This window comes from Saimiri boliviensis, chromosome 1 (assembly GCF_048565385.1).
Source record: "Saimiri boliviensis isolate mSaiBol1 chromosome 1, mSaiBol1.pri, whole genome shotgun sequence".
Lineage (NCBI taxonomy): Eukaryota > Metazoa > Chordata > Mammalia > Primates > Cebidae > Saimiri > Saimiri boliviensis.
In genome coordinates, this window is record NC_133449.1 from 9,117,971 (window position 1) to 9,135,839 (window position 17,869).

At 40.2% G+C, this 17,869-nt stretch overlaps 1 protein-coding gene across 2 annotated transcripts in view; it reads left to right on the forward strand.

Moving 5' to 3' along the window:
- CPSF3 (cleavage and polyadenylation specific factor 3) overlaps positions 1-17,869 on the forward strand; it is a 52,762-nt gene that overhangs the window by 3,712 nt on the left and 31,181 nt on the right. For both annotated transcript variants that reach the window (XM_039479332.2, XM_039479339.2), the window contains exons 2-10: positions 1,702-1,765; positions 3,019-3,116; positions 4,105-4,233; positions 5,425-5,602; positions 6,800-6,889; positions 9,753-9,903; positions 13,884-14,059; positions 15,207-15,365; positions 16,915-17,061. In XM_039479332.2, the coding sequence (XP_039335266.1) occupies positions 1,702-1,765; positions 3,019-3,116; positions 4,105-4,233; positions 5,425-5,602; positions 6,800-6,889; positions 9,753-9,903; positions 13,884-14,059; positions 15,207-15,365; positions 16,915-17,061 (1,192 nt within the window). The remainder of the gene's footprint in view (positions 1-1,701; positions 1,766-3,018; positions 3,117-4,104; positions 4,234-5,424; positions 5,603-6,799; positions 6,890-9,752; positions 9,904-13,883; positions 14,060-15,206; positions 15,366-16,914; positions 17,062-17,869) is intronic.

Below are 17,869 nucleotides of genomic sequence, written 5' to 3' on the forward strand. Positions count from 1 at the left end.
TAGGAGGCAGGTGGGGAAAGAATAAAGTGGGAACTGAAGGAGATTAGACTCAAAGGATTTTAACGTGGGATGCACATGGCTGTAGTATGTTTAAATTTGGATGGTAAAGAGCAGACAGTGAGGGAAATGTCAGTGACACAGCAGTGTTCAGTTCCTCAGAAGGAGGGAGAAAGTACACAGAGTAGAATGGTGGAAGATTCGCCGTAGAAAGAGAGGTCTCTCTATAGAGGAGAAATGGAAGGAGACAGGTGTGGGCAGGTTCTTGGTACATGAAGTTGGGGAAATTTACAAATGGTCTACTTATTTTTTTGATGCTGAAGATGCCCATGCTTCAAGTGAAGAAGAGGATAGAGGGTTGGGAAATTTGGGAAAGGGGAGAAAGTTTGAAAATAGTTGCTATGGAAACAAGACAGAACACAGCCAGGCAACATTGAGGGCCAGTTAAAGTGGAAGGCCACATATCCATAATAATTAAAAATAAAAAATACTTAAAAAGTGGAAGGCCAGGAATTTATGGCAGCTCTCGTCTGCAGTTGTTTGATATTCTTGGTCAATACCAGCTTGGAGGTAGGATCTCAGTTTGGGGATAGATCCATTTCATGTCCATCTCCTGGTAGACTGAGTTCCTTGAGGTCTGGGTCCGTGTATTAGGCATTTCCATGTCCTAGGCACTTAATACAGTGCTTGGCAAATAGAAGCTGCTTAATGTGGCCAAACACAGTGTGGTTCACACCTGTAGTCCCAGGACTTTGGGAGGCCGAGGCGGACAGATCACCTGAGATCAGGAGTTCGAGACCAGCCTGACCAACATGGAGAAACCCCATCTGTACTAAAAATACAAAACTAGCCAGGTGTGATGGCACATGCCTGTAATCCCAGCTATTCGGGAGGCTAAGGCAGAAGAATCGCTTGAACCCAGGTGGCGGAGGTTGCTGTGAGCCAAGATCACACCATTGCACTCCAGCCTGGGCAACAAGAACGAAACTCCATCTCAAAGAAAAAAGAAACTGCTTAATGTTGAGTGAGTGAGTGAATTGTGAGATAAAGTGATTGAGAAAAGGCATCAAAGAAGGTGAGGGATTTGGAAGGTAAGGTTTAACTTCAAGTGTGCCTTCTGACCATTGCAAATTATGGCTGGAAGTATTAATTTAAGAAGAAACAAAAATTATTTAAGTACTTGGTATAAAATATGCTGAAGTAACAGAAGGTAGAAGAAAAAGGGATTGAAATTCACAGTATGAATAAATATTTAAGCTATTTGGCAAATACACATGATCTTAAGATGACAATGTTGAAATGCTTATGGCTTTATACTTAAGTGCTGATTCTAAAAGTATTATTACATAATCTGCATAACTGCTAGTTTACATTTTAAATACATCATAATTGAATCCTAAAATTCAGAAGATTGAATTTAAATCAAGCCCAAAGCTTTGGGCTTCTTGGGTCTGTACCGCGTTTTCTCTCAATTTTAACAACTGCAAGATCCCTGGACTCCCAACGACCACTTTTCATCTTTTCCCGTGGACACTGTTCTTCTCTGTCTTTGTGATTTTGTAGAACTGTCTCATGCCTCGGAATTTTTCACAGTGAGGTGCTGTCATCAAATGGGATAATGTAAGTTGTAAAAAGTGTAGGTTTATTGGACCTGCTTTTGATTTTTTTTTAATTCTTTTTTTTTCTCCGCTTGAATGTTTACAGTGGAGCTGGGCAAGAAGTAGGAAGATCATGTATTATTCTCGAGTTCAAAGGAAGAAAAATAATGGTAATTACTATTTTGTACTCAGTTGAGTAGTATGGCTCTGTCTGAATTGGGTGTTAGTCTTTTCTAGTAGACTATTATCTTTTTAGCTCCCAGAGAAATGTTATAGTGCATGCAATCTATGCTGCATAGGGTTAATGAGAAAAACTAGTACACACTTCCACTTAGTAATTTGACAAAACATTAAGTTGATTAAGAAGATATATTCCATGACTGTAAAATTGTCAGCTAGATCTGTTGAACTATTATTTCTTCACATTCCCTCTTCCACTCCTGGAGAGTTGAGCCAACCTAACTGTCCCACGCCCAGTAGAAGATTCCAAGGACCCAGTCACCCTGAACATATTCAGAGCTCTAGCCGCCTCCAGCATATGGGGGTGAAGCCTTGGTGTAGGAGGTTAGATCCCCGAGTCCCGTTGGGGCTGCTGGCCTTGGACAAGTTACTCTGCTTCTCTAAGCCTGAAAGGTAGGTGGAGTAGAGGAGGTGGTTTCTAAGCTACTCATTATAAAATCAGTTCTGTCTCACATTCCTTTGATTCCTCTTCTCAGCTCCTCCTAATCTGAAAAGAACATGTGTATGTCAGCCAGAGGCATCTTTTTATTCATCTGTCATATTAATTTGGTAGTAACGCCATATAAAATAAGTAATTTTAATGACTGAGTCTTAAGAATTTGTTTCCTAATGCCTTAAAATAGTTAAATTATCCTGATCAGGTAAGTTTCCTATTTCTAATTATTATATTCTCACAAGAGTTGTTCTGGTAGTAGTAAATCCATAAACTTTTTAACTTTTAGTCTTCTGATATCAAAGTTTTTGAAAAAGAGTTGATTCATTGTTAGAATGTCTACCAAGGCGGGGCGCGATGGCTCACGCCTGTAATCCTAACACTTTGGGAGGCCGAGGTGGGTGGATCACCTGAGGTCAGGAGTTCAAGACCAGCCTGGCCATCATGGTGAAACCCCATCTTAAAAAAAAAGAAAAAGAAAAAAAAAAATAGAATGACTACCAAAAGTAGCTGTAAAGAAGCTGTTTTGTACTTTGCATCCTGTGACCCTAAATGTGAGCTATATTTTAAATTTGTTGGGAAGTTAGAACTGTTAATGGCATATCTGCCACATTTAATAAGAATCATGTTCCAAGTTCTGGTGCCCAGAGTCCATCTTGAGTATATGGGTGATGGGTCTATAATCATTGTCCATTTACTGAATGAATTTTATGTGCAGGAGATTGTGATCTCTTTTCCTATCTCTTTCAGCTGGACTGTGGGATCCACCCTGGCCTAGAAGGAATGGATGCTCTTCCTTATATTGATTTAATTGACCCAGCTGAGATTGATCTCCTGTTAATTAGTCAGTAAGTTTTTTCCTTTATTAACGATACTGTTTTTCACGGACATTTACTGTCAAGATCCTTCTTTACCAGATTTTGAGATTTTCATTTGCTAAAAGAGTGTTTTTTGCTAGGAAGCATATTGCAGACATCTCAGTCTAAACTAACACTCCAAAATGTCATTACAGGCTAGAGAAGTTTACTGTGAAAAACTTACCTACCTCTAAATGTAAGTCCAGTGAGTACCTGGGAAAGAGATAGTACATATCTTGAGTCATTGTAAACCTTGAGACTAAGGAAGCCCTTTTCCAGGATATCTCCTTGAGGTCACTTGTCACATTCTTCTATAAGAATGCCATTTCAACTTTATTGAAACTATTTTTATTTTTATTTTTATTCTTTTAAATTTATTTATTTATTTATTTATTTTTTGAGACAGAGTTTCACTCTTGTTAGCCAGGCTGAAGTGCAATGGCGCAATCTCGGCTCACCGCAACCTCCGCCTCCTGGGTTCAGGCAATTCTCCTGCCTCAGCCTCCTGAGTAGGTGGGATTACAGGCACGCGCTACCATGCCCAGCTAATTTTTTTTTTTTTTTTTTTTTTTTTTTTTGTATTTTAGTAGAGATGGGGTTTCACCACGTTGACCAGGATGGTCTCAATCTCTCGACCTCGTGATCCACCTGCCTCGGCCTCCCAAAGTGCTGGGATTACAGGCTTGAGCCACCACACCCGGCCTTGAAACTATTTTTAAATAGATTTTATATAGGTTTGGGATATTCTTCCTAATTATCCACTAATAAAGTTTTTTGCTGTTTAAAAGTGATACTTTAAAAATCTTTCTTCCATATTGAAACTGTATGCATTACTTCTTGCTTCTACATTTACCAACTCTTGGTTTTCTGAGTGTCAGTAAATAGTTGTTTGTATAGAACTTGTTTTGTAAGCAACAGTTTCATTACACGGTATCTGATGGATAATTTTAAGAATTAACGCAGCCTCTTTCTTTTTAAGTTTCCATTTGGATCATTGTGGAGCTCTGCCCTGGTTTCTACAGAAGACAAGCTTCAAAGGAAGAACATTTATGACTCATGCCACAAAAGCTATTTATAGATGGCTTCTTTCTGATTATGTCAAAGTCAGGTAAATTACTTGATTAGATTATGCATCTAATAATGGCTCCATGCAGTACATATGGTTCCAGATATGGACCATTTTGTGGGTGTGGTTTTTTTTTTTTTTTTTTCCTGAAAGAACATTTGGATAGCTTCAGTATTTTGTGTTTTAAACTGAGGTGCTCTCTTTTCATGTGTAAGGATATCAGTAATCTAATCATTCAGTAGCAAGGTCATTGAAACCTATTGTATTTCTAGTATCTTCCTGACCTTTAAGGTTTTTTTGAGACACAGGGTCTTGCTCTGTCTTCCATGCTGGAGTGCAGTGGTGCTATCACAGCTCACTGCATCCTCAACCACCTGGGCTCAAGCAGTCCTTCCACCTCAGCCTCCTGAGCAGCTGAGGCTACAGGTGTGTGCCACCACGCCCAGCTAATTTTTGTATTTTTAGAACAGATGGGGTTTCACCATGTTGGTCAGGCTGGTCTCGAACTCCTGACATCAAGTGATCCATCCACCTTGGCCTTCCAAAGTGCTGGGATTACAGGCGTGAGCCAGCATGCCTGGCCAGGAAATAAATATATTTAATCTTTATACCAACTCATGATGTAGGTTCTATTATAAATTCCATTTTATGGATGATGAAACTGAGGCACAGCAAGGTTAAATTATTAAATTATTTGCCTAAAATAGTCACAGTAAGAGACAGAGTTAGGATTTGAACCCAAACAATCCGGCTCCACAGTCAGTGCCCTTAACCACTGTTCTCTCTTGCTTTTTTATAAGTACATTAACATAACTTTCAGGAGAAAGGTTGTACTAGACTTTGTAGAAAAATCTTTTCTCATCCCAGTGTGAGAAATACCTGCCATGGTCCAATGTATGTGAGTGTGTTACATCTTTCAGGAGTGTTGGGGCAGGAAGAAAGTTTGAGAAATACTATCCTAAAGAGTATTTTGCCTTAATTTACCGTAAGTTGAGAGTGCGTTGAGCTTAGTGTCTTAATTTCCTACGTGGTTTGTTTAAAATAAAGTTTTGTAGCTATACACACTATAGAGTAAAAACACAAAATATCTGAAATATTTCAAATTACATAATTTATAAAGTGTATTTTTAAGAAATGTCTTCATGTATATATTATCCACAATTTCTTTGTGTTCAAAGGCTTTTTTAAAACTCTAACTCTTAATTGTTTTTGTGGGCATCTTTCAAAATTTAGTAACATATCGGCAGATGACATGCTGTATACTGAGACAGATTTGGAAGAAAGCATGGACAAAATTGAAACTATCAACTTTCATGAAGTTAAGGAAGTTGCAGGAATCAAGTTTTGGTGTTACCACGCAGGCCACGTCCTAGGAGCCGCCATGTTCATGATCGAGATCGCAGGCGTGAAGGTACCCTCTGGCTCCGGTGCTTTTCTCCCCAGAGAAATCAGTGCAGAGCTTTGTGCCACCAAGTAGTATTAAAAAAAATCCCTAAGACTTGCAAAGTGTCAGAACAGTGAAACATAAGATAATAATACAGTTGACACTTTTTCCTTTTAAATGTACTTCCTACCTCCATTGCAATACTTTATCAAGACAGAGAAAAAAAATTTTTTAAGACTGAGAAAAGAGTAAAACATGTCAAAAAGTAAGTTCCCTCACACCATGGGATTCAGTGTACTTTAGGAAACTGTTAGGGAAGAGGTATCTCTGTGGCTGCATCCATTTGAAATTAAAACACCATTGGGTGTTCATATCATCCCCCTCGCCCCTAGCCGGTGTCTTAGGATTCACAGAGAAGCCCCTAAGCAGGTGGACTGCAGGAGTGAAAGGGGTTAATTTGAAAAGCTCTTTGGGGAATCCTTGAACTTCTAAAAACGTGGGTGGACTACTAGCTTTCTAAACTCTAGAGCAGCAGCTTTGAACTCTGGCTGCACATAAGAATCACTTAGGGAGCTGTCGAAAAATAACTAATCAAAACCTGGAGGTGTAGCTTGGCCTTTTCCTTTTTGAGTTTTCTAGGTGATTCTAACGTGCAGCCAGCCGGAGTTGAGAACCAACGTTCTAGTGTAACATTGTCCTCAATTTGTCACAGCTGTTCATACATTTGAAACTTTTAGACACTGAATTGTAAAATACACCACGAAATTACTTATTCTTGCTGTTTGCTCCAGGGCACAAAAAAATAAGTACCAGGAATGCAGATTTGAGTTCTCTTGGAATTTGATGCAGACCCTCTTAGGATTTTATTCCAGTTTTAGACCACGTATCTCAGTGCACTCCTTTCCTTATCAGCATGTGCTTTTTCTCCAAGAAGCTCAGCGCATTTGCCAAGCGGATTAATTTTATATACGTTATCTTTGTGAGAGGATGCTGGGAATAGATTATTCCCGTTTATTAGAGGAAATCATCGAAGCACTGGACCATTTATTGACTAAGCTACTGAACACAAGAACTGCATGGAAATTTCATCAGTTTTAGACTTTTAAAAAAATGTAACTGCACTTTTAGATTTCATGAGTTTGATCTATTCACTAGCAAAATGAAGCCTTCCCCAAATCCTAACCTTCTGGCTTTGTCTTCCCCGCTCTCCCCCCTCCACCACAGCTTTTGTACACAGGTGATTTCTCAAGACAAGAAGATAGGCACTTAATGGCAGCTGAAATTCCTAATATTAAGCCTGATATTCTTATCATTGTAAGTATTAATGTACTATATTGTGATTAATGTAATGTAAGCAGCCTTTTTTTTTTTTTGAGACTGAGTTTCATTCTTGGTACCCAGGCTGGAGTGCAATGGCGCGATCTCAGCTCACCACAACCTCCACTTCCTGGGTTCAGGCAATTCTCCTGCCTCAGCCTCCTGAGTAGCTGGGATTACAGGCACGCGCCACCATGCCCAGCTAATTTTTTGTATTTTTAGTTGAGACGGAGTTTCACCATGTTGACCAGGATAGTCTTGATCTCTTGACCTCGTGATCCACCCGCCTCGGCCTCCCAAAGTGCTGGGATTACAGGTGTGAGCCACCGCGCCCGGCAGCAGACTTTTTTCTTTTGGAAAATAATATTGTGATCTCACTTTCATATAAACTTGTTTTTTTAATATAAGAAAATTGGTGGTCAGGCGCAGTGGCTCCCGCCTATAATCCCAACGCTTTGGGAGACTGGTGGGCGGATCACTTGAAGCCAGGAGTTAGAGACCAGCTTGGCCAACCTGATGAAACCCTGTCTCTACTTAAAAAAAAAAAAAATTAGCTGGGTGTGGTGGTGCATGCCTGTAGTCCCAGGTACTGGGGAGGCTGAGGCACAAGAATCACTTGAACCTGGAAGGTGGGGGCTGCAGGGAGCCGAGATCACGCTATTGCACTCCAGCCTAGGCTACAGAGCAAGACTCAGTCTCAAAAAAAAAAAAAAGAAAACTGGGGCAGGTGCTTTTTGTACTGCAGCTTCACTTTCTTGCTGTCAAATGCATTCACTCTAGTCTCATATCAGAGACACCAGGCTGTTTCTGGGCAGGAGCTTTTTTACTGGGTATGCCCTCTCCCTATATCCAAAATATGTTTTTCTAGGTGAGAATTTGTAGAAGAATATCTTACGGATCGTTTTAGAACTGGTGTGACCTCACTCCTTTGCCGTGGTGACTGTCCTCAGGCCCCGAGTCCAGGCTCACTGTGGTTTTGTTCATCTGTGAATGCATTGTCTGCCTACTAGATTGCAAGTCGCAGGGGAGCGAAAAATGAGTGTGTACAGAAGCTCTCCTGGGGCAGCTTGGGATGTGTGTTGTTGACTGTAGAGTTAGGTTGGGAGAGAACTCTTGCAGGCCTTTGGGATGTATAAGAACATCAGGTGCATGTGGTTCAAGGAGGAAAAGCTGTTTCTCCTCCACCACCTACTGCATTCCCCAGCTGCCCAGGCATGTAGGCCAGTACATACTGCTGCCCATAAGCAACATGTGAGCAGATTCAGCTCTGCCCATGCTGTGCCCAGCATATAAACTGACCTTCATTTAAGGGAAGATGGATTTTTCTGAACCCTCAGAAAAAGTAGTTCTTTTCATAGTACCATGCTTTAAAGCAGTGCTTCATATTTTAATGTGCTTATAAATCATCTGGTGATATTGCTGAGATACAAATTCTGATTCATTAAGTCTGGGCTGGGGTCTGAGATTTTGCACTTCATTTTTTTTTTTTTTTTTTTTTTTGAGACGGAGTTTTGCTCTTGTTACCCAGGCTGGAGTGCAATGGCGCGATCTCGGCTCACCGCAACCTCTGCCTCCTGGGTTCAGGCAGTTCTCCTGCCTCAGCCTCCTGAGTAGCTGGGATTACAGGCACGTGCCACCAAGCCCAGCTAATTTTTTGTATTTTTTTAGTAGAGACGGGGTTTCACCATGTTGACCAGGATGGTCTCGATCTCTTGACCTCGTGATCCACCCGCCTTGGCCTCCCAAAGTGCTGAGATTACAGGCGTGAGCCACCGCGCCCAGCCCGATTTTACACTTCTTATAAGCTCCCAAGGGATATCAGTGCTTCTGGTCAGTGAATCACACTAGTAAGACTTTAAGGATATTCTTAAACAGAAGTATAAGAAACAACATCTTGGCCGGGCGCGGTGGCTCAAGCTTGTAATCCCAGCACTTTGGGAGGCCGAGGCGGGTGGATCACGAGGTCGAGAGATCGAGACCATCCTGGTCAACATGGTGAAACCCCATCTCTACTAAAAATACAAAACATTAGCTGGACATGGTGGCACGTGCCTGTAATCCCAGCTACTCAGGAGGCTGAGGCAGGAGAATTGCCTGAACCCAGGAGGCGGAGGTTGCGGTGAGCTGAGATTGCGCCATTGCACTCTAGCCTGGGTAACAAGAGTGAAACTCCGTCTCAAAAAAAAAAAAAAGAAACAATGTCTATTTCATTTTAAAAGCTTTGACTTATCAGAGATGGGAGAAATAACCTTTTTCTTCCCAATAGAAAGCAAATGGTAAAAATACAAATAAATAAAAGATGTGGAAAGAAGATACAGCTTTGGACTATTTCCTGATTCCATTTTCTAAAAAGTTCTTCTTATTTAGATTTGAATTCTAGCATTCTTTTTTTTTTTTTTTTTTTTTTGAAATGGAGTCTAGCTCTGTTGCTCAGGCTGGAGTGCAGTGGCGTAATCTCAGCTCACTGCCACCTCCACCTCCCAAGTTCAAGCGATTCTCCTGCCTCAACCTGTCGAATAACTGGGATTACAGGTGCCCACTACACCCCTAGCTAATTTTTGTATTTTTAGTAGAGACACGGTTTCATCATGTTGGTTAGGCTGGACTCCTGACCTCGGGTGATCTGCCCACGTTGGCTTGCCAAAGTGCTGAGATTACAGGTGTGAGCCACTGTACCGGGCCTGAATTCTAACATTCTTGCTTGCTCTTCCCAATGACTGTTATGACAACACACGTTTGAGTAAAGAGCATGCTAATTGAGAAGTGAATTGTTTAGCCCCTCAGCGTTTCATTGATGTATAACTTTTGAATTCTTTGGGGATCATCTGTCTTAGTCTCACTCTTCTAATGTGTTATTTAGGAATCTACTTATGGGACCCATATCCATGAGAAACGTGAAGAGCGAGAAGCAAGATTCTGTAACACTGTCCATGATATCGTAAACAGAGGAGGCAGGGGTCTCATTCCTGTCTTTGCTCTTGGAAGGGCTCAGGAGCTGCTCTTGATTCTGGGTATGCCATTTCTTTTCTGTTTGGAAGATGATCAAAATCTTTTTGTCATTTTATCAAGATGATAATGTGGTCTTGGATGAGTCATTCCACTGCTCTGGGCTTCAGTTTTCTTCATTTAAAAATATGGATTTGGATCTAGGAAGAGCCCAGGAAAACAGAAACTCTCATGCACTGCGGCTGGGAATGTAAACTGGTGCCCCCTTCTGGTTGCCATCAGAAGTCTTAAAATATGTGTACCCTGACCCAGCAATTCAACTTCTGGGAAATAAATGAGATTTATAGAAAATTTTGTCAGGAAAGGTATTCATCATTTAAGTATTTTCAAAGAAATATGTCAGTAAATATAACATTGTGGGGAAAAAATTGTATTACAGATAAGTAATTACATACTTCCACATAATATATTAAGTCAACCAAAAAAGTAGGGTTCAAAACTGTATGTACTCTGGGCTGGGTGCAGTGGCTCATACCTGTAATCCTATATATTAGGGAGGCCGAGGCAGGTGGATCACATGAGGCCAGAATCACTTGAGGCCGTCCTGGCCATCATGGTGAAACCTTGTCTGTACCAAAAATACAAAAATGAGCCAGGTGTGGTGGCGCACACCTGTAGCTTCAGCTATTCTGGAGTCTGAGGCATGAGAATTGCTTGAGCCTGGGAGGTGGAGGTTTCAATGAGCTGAGATTGCACCACTGCACTCCAGCCTGGGTGACAGAGTGAGACTCTGTCTCAAAAAAAACTATCCAATGTACTCTGATCCTACTTAGGTAAAAAATGCACACACAAATGACCGGAAAGATATTAAATGTGGATAGTGAGAATGTGGATGTTTTTTGTTTTCTGCTTTTCTCCTTTGTACAAGTACTTCAGTGAACATGTATAACTTTTTGTAATAAGAGGAACGATGGGTGTTACTTTTTAGCATACATTTGTACTTAATGATCCCTTCTACCTCACATTCTGTGGTGCTATTTGGGAAAAGCACTCTTATTAAAGAATAAAAGAAGGTGCTGGCCAGGGATGGTGGCTCACACCTGTAATCCCAGCACTTTGGGAGGCCGAGTTGGGCAGATCACCTGAGGTCAGGAGTTTGAGACCAGCTTGGCCAACATGTTGAAACTCTGTCTCTACTGAAAATGTAAAAATTAGCCAGGCATGGTGGTGAGTGCCTATAATCCCAGCTACTTGGGAGGCTGAGGCAGGAGAATTGTTTGACCCCAGGAGGTGGAGGTTGTAGTGTGCTGAGATCACACCATTGCACTCCAGTCTGGGTGACAGAGCGAGACTCCGTCTCAAAAAAAAAAAAAAAAAAATGCTTTGCATGTATGTAACCTATTTGTGAAGCTCAGCTCTTCCTCTCTGTTCTGCTATCTTGGTGAGGAGGAAAAATAGTATCCCTGTCACACTGCAAAGGAAACCAGAAGGAAAGTAGGAAAAAATGACCCCAGATCAAAAGCAAATCTGTAACAGATAGGATGTCTATCTGAATCTAATTCAGTCTTTTGATCTTGATTAGTCCTCCTTCCTAACTGCAAGTCAAATTCGTCCTTAGAAATCTTGAAATAGCCGGGTGCAGTGGCTCAGGCCTGTAATCCTAGCACTTTGGGAGGCCGAGGTAGGTGGATCACCTGAGGTCAGGAGTTCAAGACCAGCCTGGCCATCATGGTGAAACCCCATATTTTTTTTTTTAAAAAAAGGAAGTCTTGAAATAAAAATCTTCATAACCAGTAAGATGAAGAGCAGAGAAGTTAGGAAGTTAAAACAATTTGTCACCATCAAATTGGGTTGCCAGATTTAGCAAATGAAACCATAGGGACAACCCATGAAATTTTAGGTTCAGATAAATACTGAATAATATTTTAGTATAAATGTTCCAAATATTTAATACACATTCTTTTTTTTTTTCTTTTGAGACAAGAGTCTAACTCTGCCACCCAGGCTGGATTGCAGTGGCACTGTCTCGGCTCACTGCAACCCCCACCTCCCGAGTTGAAGCAATTCTCCTGACTCAGCCTCCCGAGTAGCTGGGATTACAGGCACCCACCACCACAGCGGCCTAATTTTTGTATTTTTAGTAAAGATGAGGTTTCACCATGTTGGCCAGGCTGGTCTCATTAGTATATATTCTTATAGTAAAAATCGTTTGTTGTTCACCTGAAATTCAAGTTTAACTGGATGGTTGGTATTTTTATCTAGCAATTCTATCATCTGCTCTATGCAACTGGTTGCCCCCTTTTCTTAAATTCTCCCTTGTAATATAGTATAATAGAAAGGACAGCTGCTTTCAAATCTTACCTATGTTTCAGGTCAAATCTATCATATGGCTAGAGCCGTATGACCTTGGACAAATTATTTAACTTTTTAAAATCAAAGTTATTCATAAAAATACAACAAAACAGGAAATTGTGGTGTGATTATGGGATGTGATGTAATCTGTTTTGAGGTATCTAAGAAATCATAAGAGTAATTAAACGGAGCATGTATTGGATAAACTAGACGACAAAGCAGGAAATTTATTTGTAACACACGTGACAGACAGTCTTTTTCCTCATATAGAGTTATCATTGATACATCAAATTGAAAAATAACATTCACACAATATTCAGCCTTTTTTTAAACCCTTACTTTGCTAGTTAAGATGATGTCTTCGTAAGTTGTTTTGAAAATTAGAAATTATAGATATAAGTTATTTTTTTTTTTTTTTTTTTTTTGAGACGGAGTTTCGCTTTTGTTACCCAGGCTGGAGTGCAATGGCGCGATCTCGGCTCACCGCAACCTCCGCCTCCTGGGCTCAAGCAATTCTCCTGCCTCAGCCTCCTGAGTAGCTGGGATTACAGGCACGTGCCACCATGCCCGGCTAATTTTTGTATTTTTAGTAGAGACGGGGTTTCACCATGTTGACCAGGATGGTCTTGATCTCTCGACCTCGTGATCCACCCGCCTCGGCCTCCCAAAGTGCTGGGATTACAGGCTTGAGCCACCGCGCCCGGCGATATAAGTTATATAATAAGCATATAATACATTTTAAAACTGCAGAGGCACCTATTAGAATAAAGAGCCTACCTTGATAAAATTTGGAGATTGAATGAGGGCTTTTCCTGGAACGTAAGTCTTTGAAGATATATTGCTCACTACTTTCATTAATTATCAGAAACTGGTTAGTAGTTTTTAAAAATGTAAGCATGGCTGAGTGTGGTGGCTCATGCCTATAATCCCAGCACTTTGGGAGGTTGAGGCAGGAGAATCACTTGAGTCCAGGAGTTCCAGACCAGCCTAGGCAACATTGTGAGATCCAGTCTCTAAAGAAAAAAAAAAAAAAAGTAGCCAAGTGTGGTAGCACACTCCTGTAGTCCCAGCTCCTCAGAAGGCTGAGGTGGAGGATCACTTGAACCCGAGGTTGCTGCAGTGAGCCATGATCACACCTCTGCCCTCAATGCTGGGTGACAGCCTTGGCGTACAACAAAAACGAAAAACCAATAATAGCGTTAATGTGACTATACTTTCTTTTTACGTGTTCAAAATTGGTTCATTGTTTTGGCAATTCTGTTTTGTAATTAGCAGTCAATAAATTTGTTTGAAATATTAATAATACAGTTTTATTTAAAACCATCACAGTTTTTCACAGAGTTTTTTCTCTGATGTTTTAAATAAAAATGTATTACTTAGTGTCTTATTATGGTAATAAGTTATAGTCTTCATTGTAAACGTATATTGAGTCATTTTTTAAAGCCTCCACGTCTTTGGACCATGATCATAGCATTCTTTCTAGGTTATGCACAATTTAGAAATAAGTTTTTGTTTTGTAAATTTAAATTAGCTACAACCAGGATAATTTTGCTTATACTCTTTAAGATGTAGTTACATGCTTTATTTCTTGGTTGTCTGTGTAACATTTCTTGCTTCTGTGTGTATCATTTATTATTTGAACTATTTACCTCATGTAACAAAGTGATATTTGTTTCTTGCAATCTCTCTCTAGATGAGTACTGGCAGAATCACCCAGAACTACATGACATTCCAATATACTATGCATCATCTTTGGCCAAGAAGTGTATGGCAGTATACCAGACATACGTAAATGCCATGAACGACAAAATCCGCAAACAGATCAACATCAATAATCCCTTTGTTTTCAAACACATTAGTAACCTCAAGGTGAGTGCTTGTGGATGAAAGACAAGGATGGATAAAACCAAATCAGTCACTAGTAGTAGGAGATACGAGGCCATGAGGGATGGCTCACAGCTGTAATTCTAACACTTTGGTAGTCTGAGGCAGGAGGACCACTTGAGTTCAGGAGTTTGAGACTGGCCTGGGTGAGACAGTGAGACCCTGTCTCTGTACAAATAAAAAAAAAAACTGTAGGAGGTGCAACCCTGGCTGAATTCTTCTTGCTGAGGTCTTACCTCTTCGCTAGCAGGTGTCGTTTTTCTGCAGGAAATCAAAACTTCAGCAGCTGGCATTCTTTTTTTTGTTTCAACAGATTTTGCCACTTGCCCCATCTCGCCATATGTTCTCGTTATTTATAATACTTATCTCTTTTGCTGTAGAATAAAAAGTTCTGACAAAAGCGTCTTGTATTATGTACTTGAGTTTCTCTTCTCACTCAAACCAAATCATCTTTTTGATTAGTGCTGCAAATTCCGTATATGAAAATTTGTATATACTTTTCTAGAAGCATTCAATAAAATATGATTTTATTTAATTTTAAAAATACTGTTTAATTCAAATTGATGCTTTAATCATAATAAAATAATTGATATCCAAAATAATTTAAAAGTGGTCTTCCAGTTGTAAATAGGGATTTTCATAAAGTATGTGTTTTAAGTTAACTTCTTAAGGATTATAAACAAGTTCTCCCTAGAACAATGTTAAACCTTTTGATTTCCAGGCCAGCTCAAAATATTCCTGAAGCATGCAAAGCCACTGTGAGTCTTTGGGAATGTTTTTTCAGTTGTGCCATGGGTAAATCAAGACCCATTTGACTCTTCTTTTTACTTTTCTGCCTTCCTGCTAGGCACTTGAAGATGATTCTGATGGTTCTGCTGGCCCTCTAGCTTCCAATAGGTTTGGAAGATCAGGGTGAACTTACTGCTTTTTATTACGTGGCTTTTCTATCATTCCTAACCTACACTGTTTAGGAACTTGGCAATTGAACTTAAAATGTTTACAGATCTTGTGAAGGCCCTTTCAGTAGTGTGATTAATCTCTTACCTAGCCTTTTGTTATTCTTTAAAAATAAAGAATGGTTTAGTAGCTGCTGGTAGCTAACATACTCTTCCCATTCTGTTTTCTCTCTTAGAGCATGGATCATTTTGATGACATTGGTCCCAGTGTTGTAATGGCCTCCCCAGGCATGATGCAAAGTGGCTTATCCAGAGAGTTATTTGAAAGCTGGTGCACTGATAAGAGGAACGGCGTCATTATAGCAGGATACTGTGTAGAAGGGACACTTGCCAAGGTCAGGTGTAGTCACAGGCTATTGTGCTATTCCTAATCAGAATTACGGAGGTGCCAGGGTCCTCACAGGTTTTCCCATTGAAGTCGTTCTTTAAATAATCCAAGTTTTGATTTTAAAAAATGAGGATGAAAATAGGTAGCTAGAGATGTGTATAGGATGCGGAATTATGCAGACACTGAATGGCATAATGAGGTCCCAGGTGATAGATGTACACATTGAAGTTTTAGAAGTGCTCATCTGATTGCAAGTAAAGAAGGAAGGATAGGAACCTGTTTGAGACAACACATGAATACCCTCCGTTATCTAATGAAGAAGAGGTTTACTAATACGTATGATCTTAAAAAGCTATAGGGTGTGTTTAGGTTGACTGCCTTCTATTGTTATAAAATGGTTGATTTTCAGCTCTTAGGGATGGAGACATTGCAGAAAATATATGCAAAATTTGAGAGGCAATTTCTGAGCATCAGGCATGACATTCTCATCCTTTAGCATTAACATCTACTTTATTTTTAAAAATATAATATGATTCTTTATTTTGATAATCTTTATTACTTTACCTTATTCTATAAAGTTCTTTAGTGACAATGTTGTATTTAAAATAGATTTCCAGGCTGGGTACAGTGGCTCACACCTGTAATCCCAGCACTCAGGGAGGCGGAAGCAGGCAGATCACCTGAGGTCAGGAGTTAAGAGACCAGCCTGGCCAACATAGGAAAACCCCATCTCTACTAAAAATACAAAAAATTAGCTGGGTGTGATGGTGTGCACCTGTAATCCCAGCTACTTGGGAGGCTGAGGCAGGGAGAATTGCTTGCAACCGGAGGCAGAGGTTGCAGTGAACCGAGATGGCACCACTGCACTCCAGCCTGGGTGACAGAGCAAGACTCCATCTCAAAAAATAATAATAACAATAGATTTTCAGGCCTGGCATGGTGGCTCACCCCTGTAATCCTACCACTGTGGGAGGCCAAGGTGAGTGGATCATTTGAGCTCAGGAGTTCAATACCAGCTTAAACAACATGGTGAAATCCCGTCTCTACAGAAAACACAAAAATTAGCCAGGTGTGCTGGCATGCGCCTGTAGTCCTAGCTAGTTGGGGGATTGAGGCAGGAAGATCTCTTGAATCTGGGAGGTTGAGGCTACAGTGAGCCGAGATCGCACACTGCATTTCAGCCTGCATGACAAAATGCACCCCTACTTCAAAAAAAAATTTTTTTTTTTTCAGAACAGAAACATCCACATATTTGGGAAATTACTTTGGAAAGCGCAAGAATAGTTGGGAATACAGGTTTGTCTTTCTAAGCATAAGAGTTAAGATTCTCACTGCCGGCACTCCAGATAGATGGGTTCTAGTTAATTTGTTTACTTTCCTCATTAAATGTTTGTTTGATTGAGAACATGAGTATTTGGTATTTACTGCGTCACTTATGATTTTGTGTTGAAGGTCCTAAATTTAACATAAGTTTATGACTGCATGAAAAAAATTAAAAAGTACCTTTATGTTTCTAACTGGGTGGTTCGTTTGTTATTTTTCTTTATTTTCAACAGCACATCATGTCTGAACCTGAAGAAATCACTACCATGTCTGGACAGAAATTGCCGCTGAAAATGTCTGTGGATTACATTTCCTTCTCCGCTCACACAGATTACCAGCAAACCAGTGAATTCATTCGTGCTTTGAAACCGCCTCATGTGGTTAGTCTAGGGCTTTTTATTTTTTGTATTAAAGGGGAAAAAAGGTGCATACCCAAGGAGCTATGCAGCAGCCAGTTCACAAAGCAAGCATCATCATCTACTAATGCAACACCTCATGAACAGAGCCTTTCACTTGCACTTGGATTTGACCTTTACAACTCCCCTTTGATTGAAGCAAGCTGCACACTTTCTCCATCTTAACTGACTCTTATTCAGACCTACCAATCCCAATTCTAATTTTTTTTATTATTTTCTGCTGCCTCCCCAAAAATTTAAGAGTCAGGCTTGGAGTATGACTGCTTGTTTGGAATGCCAGCTCCATCTCTTACTTGCTGTATAACCCTTGGCAAGTTACTCAACCTCTCTGTACCTCATTTCTAAATAGGAATAATAATAGCTCGTAAGGTTATTGTAAGGACGAAGTGAGAATTTATATCTAAAGCACTTAGTATGGTGTCTGGCACATAGTAAATGCTTAATAATAAGCAATAGTGCAAGGGTAATTTGGAGAGAGGAGAAAGACAAGTCACATAATAGTATAAGATTTAAATAGATGTGAAATGCACTATATAGCTCCTTATTAATATATGACCTATTTATATTTTTAAGAGTCATGTAACTTACTAAAAATAAGTTAGATATTTTGATGGAATCAGAAAGGAGGAGTAAGCTGAAAAAAGTATGTTTTTCTGTTTGTTTGTTTTTTGAGATAGAGTATCACTCCGTTGCCCAGGCTGGAGTGCAGTGGCATGATCTTGGCTCACTGCAACCTCCTCCTCCTGGGTTCAAGTGATTCTCCTGCCTCAGC